The sequence below is a fragment of the Physeter macrocephalus genome, unplaced genomic scaffold, assembly GCF_002837175.3.
Source record: "Physeter macrocephalus isolate SW-GA unplaced genomic scaffold, ASM283717v5 random_173, whole genome shotgun sequence".
Taxonomy (NCBI): Eukaryota; Metazoa; Chordata; class Mammalia; order Artiodactyla; family Physeteridae; genus Physeter; species Physeter macrocephalus.
The window spans coordinates 28,773-47,154 of record NW_021145451.1 but is presented as its reverse complement, the minus strand read 5'-3'; the positions used below and the strand labels follow the sequence as shown (position 1 = coordinate 47,154).

General features: G+C 58.0%; 1 protein-coding gene across 1 annotated transcript in view; it reads right to left on the bottom strand.

Moving 5' to 3' along the window:
* Positions 1–17,180, bottom strand: part of MYOM3 (myomesin 3) — a 48,060-nt gene extending 30,880 nt beyond the window's left edge. The window contains exons 1-13 of the mRNA XM_007121127.4: positions 17,046–17,180; positions 14,521–14,696; positions 14,151–14,231; positions 13,268–13,427; positions 12,402–12,559; positions 8,679–8,774; positions 6,967–7,055; positions 5,142–5,186; positions 4,522–4,662; positions 2,900–3,061; positions 2,130–2,271; positions 963–1,162; positions 223–276 (exon numbers count right to left, since the gene is read on the bottom strand). Coding sequence (XP_007121189.2) covers positions 223–276; positions 963–1,162; positions 2,130–2,271; positions 2,900–3,061; positions 4,522–4,662; positions 5,142–5,186; positions 6,967–7,055; positions 8,679–8,774; positions 12,402–12,559; positions 13,268–13,427; positions 14,151–14,231; positions 14,521–14,678 — 1,486 coding nt within the window. The 5' untranslated portion in view covers positions 14,679–14,696; positions 17,046–17,180. The remainder of the gene's footprint in view (positions 1–222; positions 277–962; positions 1,163–2,129; positions 2,272–2,899; positions 3,062–4,521; positions 4,663–5,141; positions 5,187–6,966; positions 7,056–8,678; positions 8,775–12,401; positions 12,560–13,267; positions 13,428–14,150; positions 14,232–14,520; positions 14,697–17,045) is intronic.
* Positions 17,181–18,382: the final 1,202 nt, after the last annotated feature.

Sequence of the window (18,382 nt, the reverse complement as noted above, 5' to 3'; positions counted from 1 at the left end):
CCCGCGTCCTGCCGGGACTTTCCCCGACGTCTACTTCCTCCGCGAGGGGCGCAGTCGCCCACCAGAGAGCCTGGCCCCTCGGCCTGGATCCTACCCGTGCTCGCCTCCCCACACCCTGCACATGTCAGTTTCTGCCTCTGGATTCAGTTTGTGGCCCAGAGTTTCCAGAACCGCAAAGGGGGCTGGAGTCTTGAGGCAAAGTGTCAGGAGGTTCACACGTACCTTCAGAATCATCTGTGCTGACTGTGGTCGTTCTTCCCGTATCAAAGGGGATCTCTAGTGGGGGGAAGGGAACATGTTAGGGGAGAACTAAGGGGTGCAGGGTGTGTGTGGTGGGCGGGCTCAGCAGGCGACAGGGAAGGGCCTGCCCCACGCTGGGTGCTGATTCCTCCCCCGCTCCTGGTCCTGGCCTTCCGGCCCCTCACTGTGTGTACTCAAGCAGGTCCGTCTGGGCCCCAGCGATCTCAGGGGTCCAAAGTGCAGCACTGCTGCTCTTGGACCCCAAAGATGCTCTGTCCTCTCGGGACAAAGAGGGACAGAGGGAAGTGATGGGGTCAGATCCCTAGGGCACAGCAAACCCAAATCAGGATGACTCCTCAGAGCTGAGAGGGCTGTGTTCACCCCGCCGTCCAGGCTGGAGGCTTCTGAGCCAGGACGGTTTTCCTCCGTCAGATTAAGGGCATCCGAAGAGGGTGCTGTGGTTTTACCCCAGATTAGCATCTTGTGTGGACAGGTTTGTGTTTCTTCCATCGGACGAGCTGTACCTTTCCCCTCCAGCTAGGGGTTGCTAAGGACAGCGCTGTGTCTCCTCCATCAGATTAGGGGTTCCTGAGGGCTGGGCTGTGTCTCCCCCCCGGATCAGGGCTTGGCATGGGGGCCGTGCGCCTGTCTCCTGCGTGAGGCAGTCCTGAGTGCGCCCTGACTGATGCTCTGGAACGTCCCTGCAGGGCCTCTGTGCCCACCTGTCTTCTTCCGGGCTTCCTCAGGGTCGCCCATGGCAACCGGTTCTGAAGCCTTGGAGGGGATGCTGCTGCCGGCTCTGCTGATGGCTCTCACCCGGAACCGATAGCTCTGGCCTTCGACGAGGCCTTGGATTGGGCACCGACAGCTCCCGCCGGGGGCCTGGTGGCAGGGCACCCATTGTTCGGACTCGCCCTGGCACCTGTGGGAGAGAGGCCCCGGCTGCAGCCCCTGCCCATGACTCACGTCTTCCGAGTGTGAGCCTCTTCCAGGGCCCTTCCCCCGCCCTGGGCTGCCGGCCCAGCTCATCTCTCTGCATTTAAAAGCCCGGCTCCAACCTCGGGCCCCAGGAGGCCTTCTCACCAACCTCCACCAAGCAGGATGCTAATCAAAATAGCTAGTGCCTTTCATGGAGCTTTCCCGCGTGCCTGGAGCTGTGCTGTGTCCCTCCATACCTGTTATCTCATTTAACCCTGACGGTCCTCACGGTTCGGTGTGATTACCTTCACTCTACCAACGGGATCCGCGTTTAGAGAGTGAGATGACTTGCCCAAGGTCACATGGCTTGTGAGTGGGCGAGTTAGCCTTTCCCCAGAGGGCTGTCCACTCCCTGTCGGAGTGACTTCCAGAGTGACCCTCGGAGTCTGGGATCTCTGTGCCCCCCCTGGGTGCCACTGTCCTCAGTACTGGCTGGATGGGGCCGTGTACCTCAGTTTCCTCATCTGTAGAATGGGGCACTAGAGAGTCCCCCTCCCCCTTAGATAGGGATTGTTGTAAGGATTCGAGTGGCTGGATTAGGTTACCTCCAGCTAGGGCCTAGGAGCCGGCGGCAGGTGAAGGAGGTGGATGTTCTAGGCCTTCCCTTTCCTGGTGTGCCCCCTCCCTCTTGCGTCAGTGCTACTCCGTCACTCAGGGAGGACAGCATCCACATGTGCTCAGGTTTTAAGCACTGATGTTTGCCCCTCCCAGTGGCAGCGCCTGCTGTAAAGGGTCTAGAGGGCAGCGGCTGACTCCGGGGGCGGACACCCTTCTATTGCCCCTAAATAACACAACTACCTCCTGCCCTATTCCAAGGACAGGCATGGGGGTCCCTCTTTCCTGTGGCCCCCGCTCTTATCCTCACAGAGCCATCTACCCCATGGGCTCTGCCACTGAAGAGACCGACTCACAGCTCAATGGAGTAGCTGGTGATGGGGTTGCCGCGGGTGTCGCTGGGCGGGGTCCACGTCAGAATGAGGCAGTCTCTGTTCACGTTCAGGCATCGAACATTCAGGGGGGATCCTGGAGCCCCAGGCTTCTCGGCTGCAGCATCTGAAGCCCGGGGTGGGAGGGGGTGGGAAGAGAGTCGCGGGGGAGGCTCTTGCAGTCAATGTCCACTTGGTGACAGACCCCCTCCCATTCTCACCCCTCATCATCTCCTCATTCGCCACCCCCCAGGGGCTCAGTTTGATCTCGAGGAACAGGACCTGAATAACAGCCTCTTCCTTTCAAACAACAACATCTGGGGGTAGGGGGTAGGATTACCGTTTATTAGGGGCCCATTCTACGCCACACACCTGAACAATTAGTGTAACTAATCTCTGAGTCCCGGCGCAACCCCCCCATTTTGCAGGTGGGAAAACTGAGTCTCATAGAGGAGAAGTGAATTACCCCAAATCACCCAGCTAGTGAAGTGGCAAAGCCAGGAGACAGAAATCAACCAGGACTAGATGATCCCAGCCCACGATCAGCCCTCCCTCTCCAGCTGTCTCCGTGTCTGACACTCTCAGGCTGTGTCCCTTTGGAGGGTCATGGGATGCACAGGGATTCCTAGAGAGACTCTACCCCAGTAACCCCAATATATAGCATGGAAACCGAGGCCTCAAGGAGCAGGGACTCGCCCAAATGTCCCACAGCAAATCAGTCAAGGCAGAGCCCCGGTCCCTCACCGCCCCCTCACCTCGCACAAACACATAGGCGCTCTGCTCCCGGAGCCCAAAGGGCGAGGGCACCTGGACCGTGTAGAGACCCTCGTCCTCCTTGAAGGCGCAGGACACCTTCAGGGACGCCTGGCGGTCTGCGTAGAGGATCTCCCGGCGGCTGGAGGACTTCAGCAGCCTCCCTGCAGAGGGAGGGGTCCAGGGTGAGCTCGTGGGGGATCTGGGCCTCACCTGGGAACCCACAGATGCTCTGGGGGTCTAGGCAGAGGTGAGCTTGGCCTGGCTAGAGCCTGAGGCTCTGCTGGGCAGCTGGGGAGGGGGTGGTGACTTCCAGGACTCTGCCAAAGTGGCCTCTGAACTGTCCTCTGCAGAAGGCTTGAGGCGGGCAGGGGGTGGCAGGGCCGGGCCCAGGGAAGGGGCTGGGGCTTCAGTGAGGTAATGAGGGTTCAGGAAAGTGGTCAGCGGCTCGGTGAGCGGCTCGGTAAGGAGTCGGAGGTCCTGTGAAGAAGTGGGAACAAGAGAGATGGGGCCTGTGTGAGGGTCAGGGGCTCTTTGGGATGCTGGGGGCTCGAGAAAGGAGGTGGGGCTCGGTGGGTAGGGGTTGTGAGCTTAATGGAGGGAGGGGGGGGCCTGCTGAGGGGGTGGGGACTCAGGAAAGAGTTGGGGTGTCAGTGAGGCAGGTGGGGACTGGGCAGGAGGGACCTTAGTGAGGGGAAGGGGCAGGGGCTCTGGGGCTCTAGGCCTCGCCCTGCGGTCCTGCTGTTGGACCATCCTGCTCCTGTGCCACGTGAAGCCCCCTGCCTCCTGTCAGCACCTCTGTTCCGGAAGACCTGCAGGTTTGGGAAACCTCTTGGCCTGTTATCGCAGCTGTTTCTCAGGGCGCATGGATTTCCCACTCCTCCATTCCAGCCCCCAGCAGGGGAAGCTTCCCTAGGCTCAAGCTCTGGGGTGTCAGGGGTCTGTGCTCCTGGCCCTTTGGCTGCAGGCCTGGTCACGAATGGGGCAGGAGGTCCAGCTGTTCCTCTCCTCCCTGGCTGACCGGCCTTCCCCAGCCCTGGCCCATGCATCTTCCAGCTCACGAGTAGCAGTTATGTACCTGCACCTACAACCCTGACTCTGACAAGCCCGAGGCAGTTGTCACAACCTGCCCTGACCCTCCTCAGGCTGACCTGCTCCTGGCCTTGGCCTCTGTTCTTGTTGCTTCAAATGTCATCACCTACCCCTAGGGTGCTGATGTCGAGCCCATAGATGTAAAGGGCTGGGCTGGTGCCTGGCCAACCACAGGCTCTCAACGGGTAGTGTGCAATTGTGTTTTGGCTTCCTGCTTCCTCCCGGATGGAGAGCCCCTTGAGCTCATGCATGTCTGTTCCTAACCCTGCCCTGGCACCCAGCACAGGGCCTGGCACCACGGGTGCTCGGTGACACTTTGCAGGGTGACTTGATCTGAACCCACCTGGCTGTGCTCTGCTTCCCTCTACCTCATCGGCACCCATCGCCCAGCTTGTACCAGTTAGGGGGCGGGCATAGCTGAGTTCCTTTCTCCACCGGGGGTCCCGGGGTGGGGATGGAGCCAGGGCTCTACTCCCTCTCTGGCTTCCACCTCTGCCTCTGCAGGTTAGGGCCCAGGACTAGGGGTCCTCACCATCTCGGAACCACTGGATGTTCTGCTCGGCGTCTAATACATCTTCAGAAAATAGGCAGGACAGGGAGAAAGATTCCTTCTCACGGGCGAAGACTGGTTTCAGCACCGATGTGAATTCCACGTTGGGGCCAAACATCATTCCTGGGTGGGAACAGAAATTTAGGGCAGAAGTCTTCTGAGGCTGCCAGCCTAGCCTGGGGCTTAGATGCGAGGGAGGACCCTTCTGGGGTGTCCCCACTCCTCTGGGTCAGAATTCACAGTTTTGCAGGTGGTGTTAACAAGGAGAAGAGGGGGCCTGATCCTGGGGGCCAGGGGTGGGGAAGAGATTTCTCTAGGTGGGACCAGATGAGCTGAAACGGCAAATACTGGTTTGTCTTTTTGGATTTGCCTTTCTCGTTCAGTTTTGGCCCCTGAGAGTGCAGCAGCTGGAGGCAGCTCTGGGGTGCCTAGGGACCCCAGAAACCAGTCTACAAGTATTAACAGTTTATAGGCAAACCACACACGGACATCCCTTTGTGGGCAGTGGATGGCTATATTCTAAAGGGGGCTGTTGGGGACCCTGACGAGGAGCCCCAGACACCCTCCTCCCTGAAGGCCCATCCCTCCCCCAGCCTCCTTACTTTTAAAGATCTCCGAATCGAAGCCAGCATCCTTCCCCAGGTAAGCTGAAAACCCAGAGTAAATGGAGTTGGAGAAGGCTCAGAGCCCACGTTGCTACTGGATTTTGGAGGCGTGGCCTTTGGTCGTGGGTTTGAATCCTGATCTGGCAGTGGCTCTCCCTTCGGCTTGGGGAAAGTTCCCTAGCCTTCCTGTGCCTCAGTTCCTTACTGATTCCTCCCTGATGGTGGTGGTGGTGGGGTTCTGAATACATGAGTTCACATGAACAGAGCCCTCAGCAGGAGCCTGGCATACAGTCAGTGCTCAATCAATGGTTTCCTTCCTTTACCCAAATCCACCGCCAGAATCACAGTCCTACAGGTGGAGCCTGGTCAGACTGGGATTTCTGGTGGGTCCAGGGCTGTGCTAAGAGAGCCTCCTGGAGGCTTCAGGGTGAAGTCCAAGGTGGTGTGGACACGGACCACCAGGGGATAGTGAGAACAGTTTTTATTCACTCAGCGTGTACCACGTGCCGCTTATTAACTCGTTTAATCCACAGCAGCCTCGTCTGTTGTTGTCGTTATTATCCTCTCATACAAATGAGGAAACTGAGGCATAATCACCTAGCGAGCACCCCAGCAGCCTGAAGCCAGGACATGACACTGGTCCCTGGGATGGCCTTGATGGAGGAGGGATGGGGATGTGGATGAAATGATGGGAAGGATGGGCGGACAGAGGAAGGCAGGGCCCAAGGGCCCGATGCCTGACCTTGCAGTTGACTCTGGGCACTGCCTATAGGGACGGCTCAGATTCTACCCAGAGAGCCTGGCCTGGCAGCGGGGACAGCTGCCTACCAAGAGCGATTTGGGGAACAGGGCAGAGGGGTGGAGAGGCTGCGAAGGACAGTTTAAGAAGGTCTGATGAGAGGCTGGGAAGGACAGTTTAAGAAGGGCCGATGAGAGGCTGGGAGGTGGGGACTAGACTCCGGCCTGTCTGCTGCTCTTTGTGTGTGTGTGTGTGTGTGTGCGCGCGCGTGCGCTCGCGTGTGTGTGTGTGTGTGTGTGTGTGTGCACATGAACCCACACATGTGCGGCTTCTCTCTCAGGGCCCTGAGGGCAAGGCCTTGGGCTCAAAGGTGTGGCCTTCTGGGCTGGGCTCTGCCCTGGCCATGGGGTCGGGGGGAGGGAGGGTTAGCCTTCCCCCAAGAGCCTGATCCAGCCAAGTTTTACCTAAACCATCTCATTTAATCCACAGGAGTATCTGAGGGAGGTGGTAGGACTCCCCCTTTGCAGGTGGGGAGGTCAGGTAAGTGAGACGGCACCCAGGCTCACACGGCCAGTCAGCGCCAGAGGCAGCATGTGGGCTGGGGCCTGGCAGACTCCTGAGTGTCTCCTCTGCTTCATGCTGTGATTAACCTCCAGGAGGGACCTGAGCCAACCGGGGAATATGCACCAGAAGCCAAAAGGGGCAGTGGGGGTCAGGAGGGGAGTTGGTAGGACTCGGCCTTTGCCCCTGAGGACCGCTGGTAGTCAGGCCGCCCTCCCAGAGGCCCTGAGCTGGATCTGGACCCAAGCCCAGCTCGATGGGATGAGCATGCTCTTTGGGGACAGGCAGGTGGGGTCCCCTTGAACGGGGATGTGGGTTGTACAGTCTGAGGGCGGAGACTCTCACTTGCTCTGAAGGCCCCGGGGAGCGGGAATGCTGGTGGCAGCCCCGGTCACCTGATCCCAGACCAAATAGCCCTGGGCTGGGGGGTCCCTCCCCGAGTCTGACGCAGACTCATGTCCTCATCTGCTCATCTGGGGGTTGCTGTGGGCCTTCTGGCCTGTTGGTGACGGCAGGACTCACTGCGGACAAGGACTTTGGCGAAGGAGGAGGCCTGGCCGTAGGCGTTCTTGACCATCACTGTGTAGGTGGCTGCGTCCTCAACGGTGCATCTGAAAAGGAGGGAGGGAGATGTTCCCCCCGAGACGGCTGGGCTCCACGGGAAACTCAAGTCCCCGTGCAGGTGGGGTGTGGGGGGAAGGCGGGGGTTAACAGGAAGGGCTGGGGGAGGACTTTAGGCTCTAGGTCAGGGCCTGCCTCTGAGAAGCTGGGGGCCTTTGGGCTGCCGCTGTCCCTCTCCACGCCTCCAAGTCCCCCTCTGAAAATCTCGGGACGTAACAGCAGCCTAAACCGCCTCAGCTGAAAGTGCTTTGAAAATATGATTGTTATCAGAACACTTAAGCTAAGTGACTTGTCCAGAGTCCCGGAGCAACTGGAATTCAACCCAGCTTCGAGGTGACGAGCCCTCTCCCAGGCACGGCCTCTGGCCCTATCAACACCTCCAGAACAGAACCCTGGAGCAGGGGTTGCCCCAGGTACACTGCCAGTCTGTGCCAGAACTGGGCCGGATGCCCAGGGGTTCTCAACCGCAGGCCTGGGTTTCGCCACCAGCCAGGCCAGCCTTGTCTTGTTCCCAGTGGAGGCTTGGGCCAGCTCCATCCCAGGGCACCATGGTGGCAAAGAGGGTAGATGGTAGGACACAAGTCACACATCCAGCCCCATCAGCAAGCAGAGAGGCCCCTTGGTGCCCCCTCACCTCCCCTGGCTGCTCGGGGCAGGAATCCCTCTAGTTTCAAGGGCCGGTTCCATGTGTCCCTCCAGGCTGCCCAGCCCTGCATGCTCTCCCCCACTGTGCAGCCCACGGGGCACCTCCCTTTGTAGCCTTGGATGGTCAGGTATTTATGTCCACGTAGCCTCACTTTGCTTCTCGAGGGTCCTGTTCATATTTGTGTCTCTGAAGCCCGAGTTGCTTGAGGTGGAGGGTTTGGTGTATTGGAAAGAACCCAGATGGAGAGAACTGACTCAAACCCAGGCCCTGCCCTGTACAGGCTGCACAAGACACTTAATCTTTCAGAGCCTCAGTTTTCTCATCTGTAACATGGACAGAACAATGCTTCCCTGCATTGTTGAGAATGGTGGTGGGCATTATCAGCCATATGTGTAAAGCAGCAAGCACAGGGCTTAGCACCCGGAGGAATTCAACACCTGGCAGCTCATACGAATAATGCACACTTCGGGGCAGGTTGTGCTCATATTCTCCCTCCATGCATCCTGACTCTTCTTTTAAAACCATGCTTAAGACTTACCACCTCCTGAAAGGCCTACCTAACTCTCTCCTTCCAGCTGCTTCCCCTTGCACGTGTGTGTGTGTGTGTATACGTGTGTTTTCTCTCCTCCAGCAAGGAGCTCTCCCCGCATGCCTAGCTCAGCATTCATTCAGTCCTTGCTGCTAGCCTCTGAGTCCAAATTTCTCACCATGTATTCCAAGGCTTTAGAATCACATGGGGGTGTCTGTTAAATACAAATGCCTGGGCCCCACTTCAGACCTATTTAGTCTGACTCTCTGGGGGTAAAAGGAGGGTACATCCCACAAATTAGTATTTTAACAAGCACCCCAGATACTTCTGAAGATGAGGCTGACTTGGTTCATAGCTCCGAGGAAGGGTTTGGACTCTGCTCTGGCCGTGGTAGTGCTAGGGCTGGGGGCCGTGGGTCTCTGGGGCTCATGGTCCTACCTCCTAATCTCCAGTGTCAGCAGCCCATAGTTATTGGTGATTCGGTACTTTCCGGCAGGGAAGAGGCGGAGATCAATTCGCATGTCATTTTTGTACCTGTAGAGACACAGTGGTCTGTGGAAGGCAGTGTGATTCTCTGTGGGAAGGATCCCGAGCCTCTCAGACCTGGATTCCAACCTTGGCTTTGTGCTGCTTACCTGTGTGACTCAGGGCAGCACTTTCACTGCTCTGAACCTCAGTTTTCCTCATCTGTGAAATGGGAATAATAATTGCACTGACCTTGTAGGGTTGTTGTGATGATTAAATGGGATAAGATATGTAAAGCTTGAAGGCTGTACATATCACTGGCCCTCAACCTTTTTGGCACCAGGGACCGGTTTTGTGGAAGACAATTTTTCCACAGACTGGGAGGGGTGGGGAGGGGGATGGTTCAGGGGCTGGGAACCTCTGCTGTAGACGCTCAAGGGTTCATTCTCTTCTGGAGGGCGAGAAGAGAGAGCTGTAATTAGGGGTATCTGCCCCACCCCCTACCATTGGTATCCCCCAAGGACCAGGCCCCAGCTTTTCCTTCCTCTCTGAAGGGGGTACCAAGGAAAGTTCCCCATCGCTACCTTCTTGTCAACCCCAAGGACAGCAGTTCTTGATCTCAGTTCTTGTTAAAATCACTAGAGGAAGCTTTAACAATCTCCATGCTCAGAGCCTGAACGTAAGCCTTTGAGAATTTGCACCAGAAACTGCTCATTGTTCCCCAGTAGCCATTCTCCCTCTTATTCTAAAGTAAATAATAACATGTTTCTTAGCCTCTCTTTCTGCTAGGTGTGGCCATGTGACTAAACTAAGTCTTGTCAGCAGAAAGTAAGTACAAGCTTCTGATGACATCCTTTGCCCCCTTTCCCATCATCTTTCCCTCCATTCTGCGGCAAGAATATGGCCATGAGGGCTGCATCTCGAACCAGAAAGGCCTGTGCCCTGAAGCAGTGTGAGGGAACAGGCCTGCTTCCCTGAGGAATCTGTGGGTGGAGTTGCCATAGCAGCCCTACCCTGTCTACATCAGACATTTACATGAAAGAAAAAAAAGATCTATCTTATTTAAGCCTTTAAAAAAACCTCCATGCCCAGTCTGAAGCCCAGATCAATGAAATCAGAGTTCCTGGGCATGGGACCTGGGTATCAGTAATTTTTAAAATTTCCCAGGTGATTTCCGAGCATGGCCCCACAGATCGCCCCACCCCACTGTACCCTGGATACTTCCTTTTGTTTTCTGTGAACTCTGGGGTCTGGTTTCCTCTGCCATGGGCACTGGACAATGAGGTGGCCTTGTGTCTGTCCACAGCCCACTGGGGTATGTTCTGGAGGCCTGAGGAGTCGGGGCTGGCGAGTGAATGTCTGTGAAAATTAGCTTGCTGTGTGACCTTGGGCAAATCAGTCCCCCTCTCTGGGCCTCTGTGTCCATGAGAACTTTGCATGAAAAGTCAGCCCCAGTGGTGGCTGAGTTCAAAGAGGAGGCCTTGGCCAAGAGAGGGCACCCCAACCTCAGTACATCACCTTCCTTGGACAGCCTCCCCCGTTTGTCTCCATGGCAACCAAACAGTGCTGTGCCCACGCCCCACTACACAGCCCCCAGGCTGTGACCTCTTCTGAAAGGAGCCCAACTAAGTCTCCTGTGGGGAGGATGGTGCCTAATCTGCGTGCCCAATCTTTCCACATCTCCCAGGCCTGGGGGCCAAGGTCAGCCCCCCCACCCGCCAGCTGTCAGGAACATTCCAGACAATCAGCCTGGCCAGCTTTCTGCCTTTCCCAGAAAAAGCAGCAGCTGCAGCTCTGGGCACAACCTGGACAGCCAGAGACCTGAGGTCTCATTTTGCCCCCCTCTGGGCTTCAGTCTCCTGCCTTTACGGCAGGCCCTTGAAGGATGAGGCTGAATGGCAGCCAGTCATAAAACAGCATTAAGTGAGACAGCTAAGGCGAGGCACCCAGCCTAGAGCCAGGCTCAGAGGGGCCCACATAAAAGAGGGAGATTTTTATTATTTTTCTAGGTTTATTTTTCCCCTACATATTCTGGTGTTTTTTTCCCCCTCCCCCCTTTATTTTTTTAATTTTTAATTTTTTGGCCATTCGGCTTGTGGGATCTTTGTTCCCCCACCAGCGATCGAACCTATGCCCCTGGCAGTGAAAGCGCCGAGTCCTAACCACTGGCCCGCCGGGGAATTCCCCATATTTTGGTGTGAGATTTTACTTTTGAAGGCTACTTGGCCTGGGAGAGTGATTCTGACATTAATGAATTGTGGCCAGGGCCCACTTCTGCAGTGTAAACATAGCCAGCCTGGGCCTTGCCTAACTCGCCCTGAAGTTGCCCCTGCATTCAGGAAGTGCTCAATAATTGCTGAATGAATGGACTCGCCTGACAAGCCTGGGCAGCCAGTATCTTCCTGCTGACAGGGGGGCTGGGTCTCTACCAGGGCCTGGGCAGAGCTCTGGAGGCCAATCCCAGGATGATGTGTGGCCCTGCCGGAGGTGATTGATGACGGGAAACCAGATCCCAAAGCCAGGAGCCCCGGGGGCCACCTGAGTCCCTCTGGCTGGAGGTGGGCCTGGCCTTGGCCTCTGCCACTTACAAGGAATGCTCAGCTCCTTGTTGTGGCAACCTGGAAAGGGTGGAAACAAGACTCCCTCCCAAGAGGCGCCCATGGAATGGCTTAGATGTGGGCCTCAGTGCCAGGGCAGGGCAGGGCTTGGCTGCCAGGCCAGGCCAGCTGAGCAGCTGACCCCCACTTAGCCCAGGCTGGCTGCTGGGAGCGGTCCTCCTACCGGACTGCCTTGGTCCCCAAGGAATCTGAATGAATGCCACCTGGCAATGACCAGCCCCAAGGCCACCCCCCTCCGAACACTTTTTTTTGATTGTTCTTGGCCTAAGCTCTTTTCCTTTCTCTGACTTCTGAGGCATTACATATGCTTTAAGGAAAAAAAAAAAAAAGAAAAATCAACTGTAATGATCACTTTCTTACTCTTTCCTACTCTCCACCCCCACCTCCACCAGGCCCACTCAGGAGGCTCCTGCCTCTGCCCGCCTCCGCCAGCAAGGCTTCGACTCTGTGGTTCTGTTACGGGTTCATTCCCAGGAATGGCACCTCCTGCTTTCCCAGCACCTTTCAAGTTCTGAGGGCTTCCACGTTGTCGTGGCATTAAATCCTCACCACGTGCAAGAAGGACAGGAGGTCTTCAACCCATTTTACAGAACAGGAAATGGAGGCGGGACCAGAGAGGTTAAGAGCCATAGTTGAGACCACACACCAAGTTGGCAGAGAGAGAGCGAGGCCTGGGCTCCTTCTCACTGTAGGGCCCCCGCCCTCCCTGCCTCCCCCCATCTTCCTGCAGCCCCAGAGATGTCCAGCTCAGAGCAGCTGCCTTCACATGCCACCAGAATTATATTTTTACAAGCGCTGGCTCCCCGGGCAGCCCAGACTTCTAGCCCCAGGCTGGCTGGGAGGCACTAAGAATAACCCCTCCTGAGCCTCCCCAGCAGCTGCTGCTCTGTTTGGGGCGGGCAGAGCTCAGGGTCTGTGGGTCTGCAGCTTTTCTAAGGCGGCAGGAACTTCTAGGGGAGGGGCCGGGCCCCTGGAAGGGAGGTGTTGGGTGTAAGGAGCTCACACTCAGGGAACCCCCAGAGGCCCAGAGCGTGGGGGCAGGGCAAGGACCCCTTCTCTCCTGCCCCCGGGGGCTTACCAGGTGACCTGGGGTGGAGGCGAGGCCTGGACGGTGCAGGTCAGTAGGACCGTGGTGTGCTCCCAGACGGCGTGGGAGCGCAGCGGGATCCAGAACCAGGGTCCGCGTCCGGAACACAGCTCCCTCAGCTCCTTGGCCTCCCGGACCTTCTCCTCTGTCTGGAGGCGGGAGGGGGCCTGTGACTTCTATGAGCCGGGGCACCACCTCTCCCCCGTCTTTGCTGTTACCTTTCCCCCAACACCCAGGCTCTGGAGTCGGGCCCATGTGGGCTAGAGCCACCTCCACCACCACCAGCGGCTGAGAGGCAGCGTGCCACAGAGGGCAGGGCTTGGGGTTAAGGCCAAACGCCGCCACTTACTAGCTGTGAGACCATAGGCCAGTCCTCCATTTCCTTATCTGTAAAATGGGGAAGATAATAATATTCCCCCACCCTCCTGTGGGCTTGCAATGAGGATTAAATGAGTTAATATGTGAAATACGTAGGCACTGATAACACCCATGTAAGTATTACAGCTATTGTTGTCCTGCACAGGGAGGGGGTATGGAAGTGGCTTCAGATCCCTGACATTTGTCAGGAGTAGCATTCCCTGAGGGTCTTCTGTGTTCTAGGCACTGGGAAAACGACTTTACCAGCCTGATCTCATTTACTTCCCACCTCGACACCAAGCATTGGTACCACATACACCCATTTTACAGATGAGAAAACCGAGGCTCAGTTAGAATTATTGCTTGACCAAGGTCACGCAGCTAGAGGGTAGGGGCACTGGGATGTCCAGCTCTTCTTGAGAAGGGGGTAGGTCAAGTTGCATGGCATGTGATGGGTCGCAGTTTCCAGGGCCCTGGAGGCCCCAGCCCATCCCTCTCACCCGCCATCTCAGCGCCTTCCGGTCTCGCCTCTGACGCAGCAGCCACTGGGTCCGTAGGAATGCGATCTCCGTCCTCTCCCACTCATTGCCGAAGCCCACCCGCTTCTGCCCTCTCTCCTCCAGCTCCACGGTGCTGGTCTGGCGCCTCAGCTGGGCCTCCCTGCGGTGACGGAGGCCGTCAGGGGTGGAGACCCTGGGGGTGGTGATGTGGGGACGCCCTGGCCCTGCCTTCCCCACGCCCAGCACTGCTGGCCACACTTAAAGCTTCTTGAGGACAAGGGCAACTTTTAATCCTCTCTTGCCTCCAAAATACCCTGAGTGGGTCCGGCTTTTAGAAGGTGTGTAATGAATGTTATTGATACAGTTCATAAGGCTCTTTCACAAACCATTGTTCCTCTTGTTTTCACTACAAGCAGGTGGACAAGTCTTAGTCTCCCCATTCTACATGGTAGGGACCTGAGGCTAGGTAACTTGCTCCAGGCCAGCCAGGACCAAGACCCAGGCCTCCTGATGCTCTCAGGCTCAGAGGCCTTCCCATCTCGGGCCTCGTGTCCAAACTTTGGGCTGGTTTCCTTGCTCCTCCTCTCACCATCCCCAGCCTCCTTGCCCGCCATGGAAGCCGGGTGGTGAGGTACAGACCCCCACCAGCCCCTCCCTCGGGGATGTTCCCTCACTACTGCCTGAGGGCTCATCCAGAGGGCGGTGCAGCGGGCTTTGTGGCCAGTCAGCCCCGGGCTTAAACCTCTGACTAGCCACTTACTCTAGGTGGGTAACTTCGGGCAGGTTCTTTAAGCTGAGTGTGGGAGCCCAGTGGGGAGGCAGAGGACTGGACAGGATGACCTCTTCCCAGCCCAGGGCTCTCTGGAAAGGTCACCTGACTTACCACGATGTCTCTGAGGAGGTCGTCAGAGCCAGGGCTGCTGCGAGGGCGTAGTCTGCCGCGCTGAACTGATACTCTTCCTCGCTGCCCCGGGAAAAGAGAGTTCATGGCCCCTGCAGGTTTGGCTGGGGCTCTGGCTGGGGGATCCATCTTCCTGCCTCAGGGTACCAGCAGGCACAGCTGTGCCTCCCTCCTCATACCGGGCTCTCAGAAAGCAGGGCTGTGCCCGTCTCCTCAAACTGAAGTACACAGAGGTCAAGGCTACGCCTCCCCCCGCAGACTGGGGCCTCCAGAGAGCAGGGCTGCGCCTCCCCGTCAGACTGAGGGCCCTGGGGGGAGGGCAGGGGCTGGGCTGGGCCCCTGAGGCTCCCACCTGCCGCGGAAGGTCCATTTCCGCGTGGAGGAGCCCATCTTCAGGCTGTGCTGCTGCCTCTCTTTCTGCTCCTCTTCCCGGCGGTGTTCCAGCCTGTGCACCACGGCCCGGGGTGCCCGGGGCTCCGCCATACCTCCCGGGCTCTGAGGCAGAGTCATGGCTGCAAGAGCGACAACCTGCCGAGCCAAGGTACGCCGTCACTCCACCAGGCGTCCACCCACCCCTTCCCCGTGGGGTCCGCCGGCATCTCTGGAGGTTTGCCGGTAGGGGTTCTCTCTCCTGTGGGCAGACAGGGGAGCTCAGGCCCGATGCGGGGCGACCCGCCCCAGGTGACAGAGGCAGGCTTTGCGCTCTCAGCCTGGCTTGTCCACCACTCCATGCGCTGCCCCAGCGGCCCCCGGCTTCCAGAGGCTCCTGCCCCCCCCCACCCCCCCGCATGACCTGGGCAAGGCCCTCCCTTCTCCGGCTCTCAGCTTCCCAGACAGTGAGGGATTGAACACTCTGATGTCCAGGACATGGAGAGGCAGGCGAGGAGAGTGGGGCACCTCCAGCTAGCTAGCTCTGGGTTCTTGCACTAAATTCTTTCCCAGATCTGGGGTGCGGTGTCACCACCAGGCCTCGGGGGGCCCTCTGACGCTGAAGCTCTAGGATGCCTGGTGGAACCCCTGGAATGGCTTCCAATCCTTCTCCAGGTGGGAATTCGGGGGCAGGCCTCTGACCTGGGAGGGCCTAATGTAGACCCTGGGCATGAAGGCAGAAGCAGAAGGGGGGCCCACCCCCTCAGCCCTCTCCCGTCTGCTTCTATGAGGCCCGGCTCTGCCCTGTCCCTGCCTCTCCCTCGGGGCCTGCTGGCCGTGGCGGAGCGTGTGTGCGCGGACTGTGTTCTGACCTGGGCGTGAACTCGCCCGTGGGGGACCATTTCTCTAAGTCCATGATGTGGGAGGTGGGCCCGCTGACCTTATCAGAGATCCTTGGCCTAAAAGGGCCTGTTTTGGGGTGTCAGGGGGCTCAGGCCGCCAAGGGTCCATTTTATTGGGATTTGATCCTTCCGGTTCCTAAAAGTTTGCTCCACAAAGGATACCCAAGGCAGACTGGCTTGCTGCAGAGTGTTCGCCGGGACCAAGGGCTGCCCGTGAGGCTTCTTTGGCCTCCTACGGTGACCTCGGCTGAACACAACGGGGCAGTCACCCCTCGGGCTTCCCATCCAGTTCCTCCTGAGGAGGAGGGTCTGCCTGCACCCAGAGAATGACTGGCCTGCTCTTTCTGTGTCTTCCTCACAGCCCAAGGAGAGAGCCGCTGGGTACCACCCTGCGCAGGGAGGCCCCCGGCCTTCCTGGGACACATGGCCCCTGGCCCCAGCAGCTGAGGGTTAACGTTCCCTGGCATCAGCTGCTGGCTCCCTTCCCCAGATGCTCTGTTCCTGATTAGCGCGGCAGGGCGAGCCTGGCGCTCATCCCTGACCTTCAGGGCCGCCTGCAACCAGACCACTGGCTTTAGTGGATGAGCCATCGATTCTTTTTAAAGCAATGACTGAGGCTAAGGATTAGGCAGCAAGGAGGAGACCGCAGCTTCCCAGTCCTGTCTCCAGAGTGCTGTGTGTGCCTGCTGCGGAGGGGTCAGCAGTGTGTGCGTGGCCAGGAAGGGAAATCGTCCCCCTTGCCCTCCCCGGAGGGTGCAAAGCCGCGGGCCAGGGGTCCTGCTGTGTGGCTCTCCCCACCCACTCCACTTTCCTCCCAAGCCTCAGTCTGTCTGCCGCTCACCCCCAGCCCTGCCCCGCCTGGTCCCCTGACAGCATCCCTCAGTGAGAAGGGGCAAGGAGGCCTCTCCTATTCCTCAGGAGTGGAAGAGAAGTGCACCAAGCCACAGTGACTCAGAGCCCTGGTGGCAGAAAGCTGGGTCCTGTGGGTGGGAGCGGAGACAGCCTGCCCAGTCTGGGATGTGCTCTTAATGCTCCGCACCAGCTTCCGAGGCTGTAGTGCTGGCCTCGGTTTCGTACCAGTGAGCTCAGGCTGGATGAACGTCCTCCCCGCCTTGCCATGTGGACCCTCCGGGCTTGCTCTCATCCCCTGTCTGCCCGGCCGGCCAAGCAGGGCTCCGCCAGGACTGCTCTAGGTTTGCTGGACCTGCCAGCCCACCGCGGTCCCTGCTGATGCCTGATTCCTGCAGGAAAGCCTCCACTTCTCAGGGCATCCCCAAATGATGTGTGTGTGCGTGTGTGTGTGTGTTTTGTAGCTTTCACATCACAGAAGGCTCAGCTCAGAAGACCCAGGGCCACACAGAACAGTGTGATGGGGCAGAGATTTTTTTCTAGAATCCCCTCTCATTTCCACTCGGGGTGATACCTAAGCACACGTATACTTTTTCTTTCCAAATCTCCCAGGATCCTTTCCCAACACACAGACACACAGACACACACACACACACACACACACACACACACACACACTCCACTTGCCAATGGAAAGCTGAGGGTCTCATTATCTGGAGGTCTCCCTCCCCACCCCTGATCCCTGGAGGTGACTCACAGAAGCAGCCGTGCCCGCTTAGGTGTTTCTGGGGAGAAGATTCCAGAGGATGAGAGAGTCCTTGATTTCTTCTTGCCCTGGACTCAGCAGGGACCGGGAGAAGAATGTGATCTTGGAGCCTGCACGGGCCTTAAATATAGCAGCACTGAAGCAGTGTGATGACAATGGATGAGAATTATTGGGGGGGGCCGACAGAGGGAGGGGCCGTTCCCTGGGTCCAGCATTGCCAAGACGGCAGCAACAGGTGGAGCTGTCCCCACCCCCTCCCCCTCCCAAAGACAGCTCCTCCCCTCGGCTCCATACCTTCCAATCCAACTCTAGCCCCACCACTGCAGTGGAAAGGAGCTCATAGCTCAGGCCTGGCTGTATGGAAAACAGATCAGGGGAGGTTTTCTCAGCTGCTGGGAGCCCTGATCTGAATTCTCACCACCGTGACAGGTGCTTTGGGGAAGACTCTCAGCTTCTCTCATCCGATTCCCCTTCTGAAAATGGAGATAGTGAGGCTGGGCCCCCAGACTTTGTGAAGACGTGGAGGGGATGTGACCTAAAAATGAGCCTTTAGTGCTCATAAGTTATCACTGGCGAAAATGGAAGTGGGTTTCTTCTCATCTCTCTACATAGCCCCCTCCAGCAGCTACTGACCAGCCCCGCCCGGCCACAGTGGGGTATGTGCGAGGGTGTGTGCAGGGGTGTGGCACAGACAGGACAGGAGGGGAAGCCTTTTCCTCCTTCACTGTCCAAAGTTCTCAGGCTTCCCGAGTGGCCACTGTGGGAACTTTCTTCCCCACCTTTGCTTGCCCTGCTCCCATCTCCATTTTTTCCCCTCATGGTCATTCATACTTAGGCCTGGTGGGCACTGAGGATGCAGAAGGGAAAAGATAAGATGCCTGACGTTAGGAAGTAAGCCCTAATCTAGACGGGAGACAGGCAGTTACAACAGGACGTGATGAGGAAGGTACACCTGAGCCAGGTCTCGGGGGATGAGCAGGTTTGGGGGAGGCTGTGCCCCAGTGCAGAGACACAGCTTCCCTCCTGGCCTCCTCCTGGGGCCTCAGGGGGCCCAGCAGCACTGTGCCTGTCATTCTTCCTAGTGCCTTGGGGACCCCTCAGGAGAGGGTGTTGGGGAGAGAATACACAAGTGAGCTCTTCAGACAAAATCTTAGTCTCCTAAAAGGGAACCCTCGGGGCTTCCCTGGTGGGTTGGCAGTGGTTGAGAGTCCGCCTGCCGATGCAGGGGACACAGGTTCGTGCCCCGGTCCGGGAAGATCCCACATGCTGCGGAGCGGCTGGGCCCGTGAGCCGTGGCCGCTGAGGCTGTGCGTCCGGAGCCTGTGCTC